This window comes from Micropterus dolomieu, unplaced genomic scaffold (genome assembly GCF_021292245.1).
Source record: "Micropterus dolomieu isolate WLL.071019.BEF.003 ecotype Adirondacks unplaced genomic scaffold, ASM2129224v1 contig_13630, whole genome shotgun sequence".
Classification (NCBI taxonomy): Eukaryota; Metazoa; Chordata; class Actinopteri; order Centrarchiformes; family Centrarchidae; genus Micropterus; species Micropterus dolomieu.
In genome coordinates, this window is record NW_025742616.1 from 1 (window position 1) to 6751 (window position 6751).

A 6751-nucleotide genomic window follows, 5' to 3' on the forward strand; every position below is an offset into this window, starting at 1 on the left:
ATTGGATATTTCAAACTTTTTTAACAAATAAAAAACTGAAAAATTGGGCGTGCAAAATTATTTAGCCCCTTTACTTTCAGTGCAGCAAACTCTCTCCAGAAGTTCAGTGAGGATCTCTGAATGATCCAATGTTGACCTAAATGACTAATGATGATAAATAGAATCCACCTGTGTGATTCCGTATAAATGTACCTGCTCTGTGATAGTCTCAGAGGTCCGTTTAGAGCGCAGAGAGCATCATGAAGAACAAGGAACACACCAGGCAGGTCCGAGATACTGTTGTGGAGAAGTTTAAAGCCGGATTTGGATACAAAAAGATTTCCCAAGCTTTAAACATCCCAAGGAGCACTGTGCAAGTGATAATATTGAAATGGAAGGAGTATCAGACCACTGCAAATCTACGAAGACCCGGCCGTCCCTCTAAACTTCCAGCTATTACAAGGAGAAGACTAATCAGAGATGCAGCCAAGAGGCCCATGATCACTCTGGATGAACTGCAGAGATCTACAGCTGAGGTGGGAGACTCTGTCCATAGGACAACAATCAGTCGTATACTGCACAAATCTGGCCTTTATGGAAGAGTGGCAAGAAGAAAGCCATTTCTTAAAGATATCCATAAAAAGTCTCGTTTAAAGTTTGCCACAAGCCCCCTGGGAGACACACCAAACATGTGGAAGAAGGTGCTCTGCTCAGATGAAACCAAAATTGAACTTTTTGGCAACAATGCAAAACGTTATGTTTGGCGTAAAGGCAACACAGCTCATCACCCTGAACACACCATCCCCACTGTCAAACATGGTGGTGGCAGCATCATGGTTTGGGCCTGCTTTTCTTCAGCAGGGACAGGGAAGATGGTTAAAATTGATGAGAAGCTGGATGGAGCCAAATACAGGACCATTCTGCAAAAGACCTGAGACTGGGACGGAGATTTGTCTTCCAACAAGACAATGATCCAAAACATAAAGCAAAATCTACACTGGAATGGTTCACAAATAAACATATCCAGGTGTAAGAATGGCCAAGTCAAAGTCCAGACCTGAATCCAATCGAGAATCCGTGGAAAGAACTGAAAACTGCTGTTCACAAACGCTCTCCATCCAACCTCACTGAGCCCGAGCTGTTTTGCAAGGAGGAATGGGCAAAAATTTCAGTCTCTCGATGTGCAAAACTGATGGACGTACCCCAAGCGACTTACAGCTGTAATCGCAGCAAAAGCTGGCGCTACAAAGTATTAACTTAAGGGGGCTGAATAATTTTGCACGCCCAATTTTTCAGTTTTTTATTTGTTAAAAAAGTTTGAAATATCCAATAAATTTCGTTCCACTTCATGATTGTGTCCCACTTGTTGTTGGTTCTTCACAAAAAATTACAGTTTTATATCTTTATGTTTGAAGCCTGAAATATGGCAAAAGGTTGAAAAGTTCAAGGGGGCCGAATACTTTCGCAAGGCACTGTATCTTTTGCTTCAAGATTCCGGAGTGCACACCCATGTTTTTCACTTCCCAGATCTTTAGCTAAACTGTCTGGAACTCAGACCTCATCAGCTTTGGTCCCTTGCTCACGCAAATCTGTACCTTCCTTCACCATCTCTGCACATTTTTGTAATAAAGTCTGTTAAGTTTTATTCACTCTCCTGTGCTCTATGTCTGCACCTGGGGCCACCAAATACAAGCTTTAACAGAAAATGCTTGCGACAACAGTCCTTTTATTATTATATATTATATATTATCAAGGATGATACACAGCACTGCAGCTAATTTTAACGTCATCTTATTTTAGTTTTAGTTTTATGTCATGAGGACACATGCGTTAGGGCTGTTAAGATAAACCCGTGCCTCGTCCTATCAGTGTATACTTAAATCACACACACACACACACAAACGTGTGCACACACATTTATGCGTTTTTACACCCATGCACACACAAACACACCTTTTCCATTTCATCTAGATAGCAGTCAACAAAGTCCCTTGGCTCTCCAGGCACTCTGGTGTTCTTGTGCTCAGTCACCAAGCGCTTCACAAGATTCTGACAAGTCTGAAAAACATATGTCAACATTCATAATTAACATTAATTTATTTATTTTTTCCACTGACAAAATACCTATGTGTTGTTTTTATCACATATGTGTGTGAGGTGGGAAGAAAATCCATTGTACTATTGATGCTCATATAATTTTTTCTATATATTTATTTATATATATTTAATGCTAAATCTCAAATATTTTCAATTTAGGCTTTTTAAAGAATTAATTATACATATTTACAATAAATATCTAGGTCCAATTAACATACCTCAACATTCCTAAAGGCCTTGGTGAAGGGCAGCGGCAGGTTATGAATAATGGGAAGACTGTCATACAGCTGTAAAAATAAATAAAGATAAATCATTTGTTTTTTTAATACAAGCATGCAGATTCTGCTGTCTGGCAAGTCTTAAATGTCTGTGAAGATGGAAAGTGTGTCTCTGGAATGTGTGGCATGCTGAGAAATACCAAGAGACCAACAGCTACTGCAGAAGTGTTGTAGAACCATCGCCTAAAAGAGGAGCTGGAGAAAGATATGGCCAAACCCTCTAATCCATTTTTTTTTAACTGAGACTGTGGGCCTTCCCTCAGACAAAGCTCCTTTTGATAACTAATGTAACAACTAATGTAATATTTATATAACTTCCATTCACCGAGTCTCCCCTGAAAAAGTTTGAAGCCCCCTTGGAGAGGCACACATCCCACTTTGAAATCCTCTGCTCTAATCCACACCCAATAGGTCAATGTGCCCTGGTGCACTTTGCAGGTGAGTATGACACAAGTATCAGCACCACCGGGTCTGAGAATAACATTCTTTCTCAGAAAAAAAGGTTAGAGTGCTCAATCCCCAAACAGATGCCCCACATTTACTGTGACTCCTGTAACAACATATGTTGGTCAGACGGTCGGTCAGTCAGTCCACCACTTTGGTCCAGATTTTTTATCTAGTGCCACCAAGAGATCAAAATGTTAATTTGTTACTTATTACCAAATGACCACACAACTAATTCAGCCTAAACTGTACGTTTTCATTAGTGCAAATTAACAAATTTTACTCAAAGCACAGGGTTACCTTAGAAACATGCTTTGACTCACCATAGCCCATGGTCCATTAGCTATCTTGGCAATCTCAGTGAAACATTGAACAATCACTTTGATGAACTCATCATCATACTCGTAGCGTGTACCAAACAGAACCTGGCAGATGATGTTGGAAGCCGCATTATGAAACATAAGTCGAGGACTGAAGCTTTTGCCTGTAAAAGACAAAATGTAGATTGAAGTATGACACAGCACTGAACAACAATACAAAAGAACATTACACTAACAATACACAATGCAAAATCAACCAGTCAACACAAGTTTACGCAGTGAGCAGAAAGTGACAGAGAGATAAAGGGCAATGGAACACAATGGACACCTCTTTAAAAGACCTCCACAAAAATCCACTGACATGAACGTAAATGGAAATTGATATTATAATATTTGTGGTGTCACCGATTAAAGTTATACCAATGCTCTTTTCCAGTGTATCAATGGTGTATCGCAGCTCTCCGTGAATCCTCTCCTCCATGGAATCCTTCCCCAGACCAAAGTTCCTCAAAGTCATCAGAGCAAAGCGACGATGATCCCTCCAAAAAGAGCCATAATCTGCCAGAATCACTCCTTCAACAGGTGTAGTGACACAAAGAGTGTACAGTGTGAGTTTACAGGTCATCTACTGTAACATTTTCTCTAAATATTACTATCCAATGAGATCAGTGCTGTTTTATTCCAGAGCTAGATTTGGAGCCTGTTTCAGTATTTAATCTCCACAGTACTTTAATGTGTTTTTTTTTACTGACATTTCTGGATTAGGAAGGTAAATTATTAATTAAAACTATCGTCCTTTAAGCATGCTTTCCTGCGATTATAAGATTCTAGTTCTTTATCTCAGGCCATGTATTAGCAAATAATATACAGCAGCTGCTAAAAACAAAGTAACTGCTGGATAACTTGGGGCAGAAAAAGCTGTTGATTAGTCTTAAATTAATGTGATGAGGCCTTTACAAACTAAACATCCCATCTCTGAACCCTTTTAAGTACAGCGAGGGGTCTGGCAGGGCTGCTCAGTTCCCTACTTTTCATTTTTGGATTTGAACCACTAACATGTGTGATTCATTCCTACAGTGATAGTTATTAAGATACCTCGGGATTGATATTTACCCTCCATTACAGTCGGTGGTTCCAAATGATTATAATGCTATTAATAAAAATTTTAAATAGACTTGTACAGATGGCTGTGTCTGTGTTTCCAGATGGACATTCCCCCTGGAAAAAACATTGTTTGTGTGTATGCTGTGTCATAAAAGCAATACAAATATGCTCACAAAAAAAGAAAAGTTGTTGCACTCAGTCTGCTAATCATACTTCGGTTTAAACCCTTCCACAATAAGAGTGAACTACACACTTTAGTGTACAATTTGTTTTTCTTAGAATGACAATAAATACCATAGAACTGCCTTTGACAAAGATATACAAGGCAAAAGGTTACCTTTACTTCTAGCCCAGGAGCTTGTGTCTCCCTTGTCACCATTCCCGTTTAACATTGTGTCCAGTGTATGTGTGGATAGTGCACATTTTCATTTACTGGCATAATGATGGCAATAAAAACCTATTCACTGCACTACGTTTTTATTTACTATTTAGTAAAACTGGTAACTGCTCCATCCCTACATATAGTATATGCATGGAAAGAGATACATTACATGTGTAAAATGTAATTCATGCTCTACCCTGTGACATATTATGTGTTCTACCTTTCCTGTCGATGACGTCATTGATAAACAAGTCTTTTGGTCGTCCAGCAAAATCAGTGGCCTTGGTCACTAAAGCCTCCTTCATGGCCTTCACCCCATTAATGATTACAGCTGGTTTGGAACCGATGAACAGACTGTAAACATCTCCATAAGACTTCCTCAACTGGGAGAGAACAAGATGACATGTCAGTGTTTGAAATACATACATATCACATAACTTAAGAGGGATGTCACTCTTACATGTGGCAAATTCACGGAAATCACAAAAACACATTTGTCCACTTAGTTCAGTTCAGTAACTACAATAGTGAATAATGAATAATAAACAGCAATGTCTATTTCCACAAGCTTTGTAGTGATAACAGTGGTGTCTGTAGATAGTCCTCCACGACATTGTTTCCATATAGAGAGTTTGCTGGTTTTTTTATGTTGAGCACTACAAAGCTGACACCTTCCACTTACATTGTATTGAAAATATTTGATTAACAAGACCTTGGACTCATATTGGGTGCCAGTTATACAATGTCCTATCTGCCAAAATGACACTGGATACAGTCCAAGTTCACAGGCAGCCAACTCTGTGCAGACAATGACAATATGTTATGCAATCACATGAAAACAGTAGCAGTGCTGTTGTAAGTAACTCTTGCCCTTATACATCATATATTGCACAGATGCTAGTTGCTTTCACATGTATTTGTTTTACACTGTAGTAGCACAGCAACTCTTCAAACTATTACTGTCGAAAAGCAGCACAGTAGCCACATGTGTGTGACAGAAATTACATCAGTGCCATAAAATTTTAAGGCACTGGAAGAACAACATCAGTCATTTCAGAATTTTTCTTACTCTCTCAAAGTCCTTCAAGGGGTTCTCTAGGTTCAGGTGCAAAATGTTCCCCAGTATCGGCAAGGCAGTGGGTCCCGGTGGAAAGTTCTTGGGCCTCCGGGATTTCAGCTGAAGGATGATGAAGACAACACAGAGGCATAGCAGGGTGACTGAAGCAAACATGGTGGAAACTGAACAGGCAAGCTGAATGACTTGCTTTAAAGGTGTAGCTCAGCTCTTAGCCCTGCCTCTACAGGCTGTGTACTTTGCTTCCCAGTACTTAAAGGTGAATGGGAACATCAAACAGAAACACTTTGAGCAGCATGAGATCTGACAGGCTTTGGCATGAACTATCCACCATCAACTAGCATGTAGCTGTTGTTGAGTTCCCCATCTTTTAGTGACTGCTGTTCAATCTCTTAGTTGTCAGAAATTTTGGTAGCTAACACAACAGTACTTTAGCTTAGCCGTTAGCGACTTTAGCTTAGCAGCTAGCGACGGCTTCTCTCGCAGTCGCAGTCTAACACACTTCTCTGCTCCTCGATTTCAGGAGTTACTTAGTGAAAATCCTATAGTGACGGTGTCTGTCCCCCGACCACTGAAATGATTTAAATCAAAGGTAAACAGAAGAGGAGCTGTGCATAAAAACCTCATAAAAATTAAAACCACAAGAGCAATAGTGCAAAAGAATAGGAAAATTAAATGTGGACTCAAAAAAAGCAACGAAACCTGCAATAGAACAGAGAGGGGGGCTTGGGGAGGAAACAAACAATAAACAAACAAAAACAAACAATAAAAATAATAATAATAGTAAAAGACAACCAGCCGAACAGCAGCAATGAACAGCTGACATAGTAAGACAACTAAGAGAAAAATTAAAACAAGAAACAGTCCAGCACACTAAATAAGCAACACAGCACAGCCACGAGAGCTGGAATAATAACAATTAATTTAAATAAGTAACTGAAAGAAAAGCATCAGGAATAATTCTACCAGGGACAACCTAAATTTGTTTGTGTCTGTGTGCGTGTGGGTAAATGTGTCTGTATGTGTGTGTGCACATGTGTGTGCTGTAGTGAACAACGGTGTGGATTTGTGC

At 39.5% G+C, this 6751-nt stretch overlaps 1 protein-coding gene across 2 annotated transcripts; it reads right to left on the reverse strand.

Moving 5' to 3' along the window:
• Positions 1–1713: 1713 nt before the first annotated feature.
• On the reverse strand, positions 1714–6150 carry LOC123966529 (cytochrome P450 2F2-like). 2 transcript variants are annotated; one of them, XM_046042672.1, is made up of 7 exons: positions 5674–6150; positions 4825–4987; positions 3539–3691; positions 3122–3282; positions 2897–2970; positions 2295–2363; positions 1886–2037 (listed from the first exon to the last, which is right to left on the reverse strand). In XM_046042672.1, exons 1-7 carry the CDS (start codon positions 5833–5835, stop codon positions 2019–2021), a joined length of 801 nt encoding a protein of 266 aa, XP_045898628.1. In that variant the 5' UTR covers positions 5836–6150; the 3' UTR covers positions 1886–2018. The 2 variants fall into 2 exon arrangements, with proteins under 2 accessions (XP_045898627.1, XP_045898628.1); XM_046042671.1 differs by lacking the exon at positions 2897–2970 and having other exon boundaries at positions 1714–2037; positions 5674–6135.
• Positions 6151–6751: the final 601 nt, after the last annotated feature.

What these genes read in the sequence shown, in the direction of transcription:
- LOC123966529 (XM_046042671.1), bottom strand. Translation starts at nt 5,835, where the DNA reads ATGTTTGCTTCAGTCACCCTGCTATGCCTCTGTGTTGTCTTCATCATC. An exon ending in TACACTGGAAAAGAGCATTG is followed by an intron (nt 3,283 to 3,538) that starts GTATAACTTTAA and finishes TGTCTTTTACAG; the next exon opens with GCAAAAGCTTCAGTCCTCGA. An exon ending in CTAATGGACCATGGGCTATG is followed by an intron (nt 2,364 to 3,121) that starts GTGAGTCAAAGC and finishes TTATTTTTACAG; the next exon opens with CTGTATGACAGTCTTCCCAT.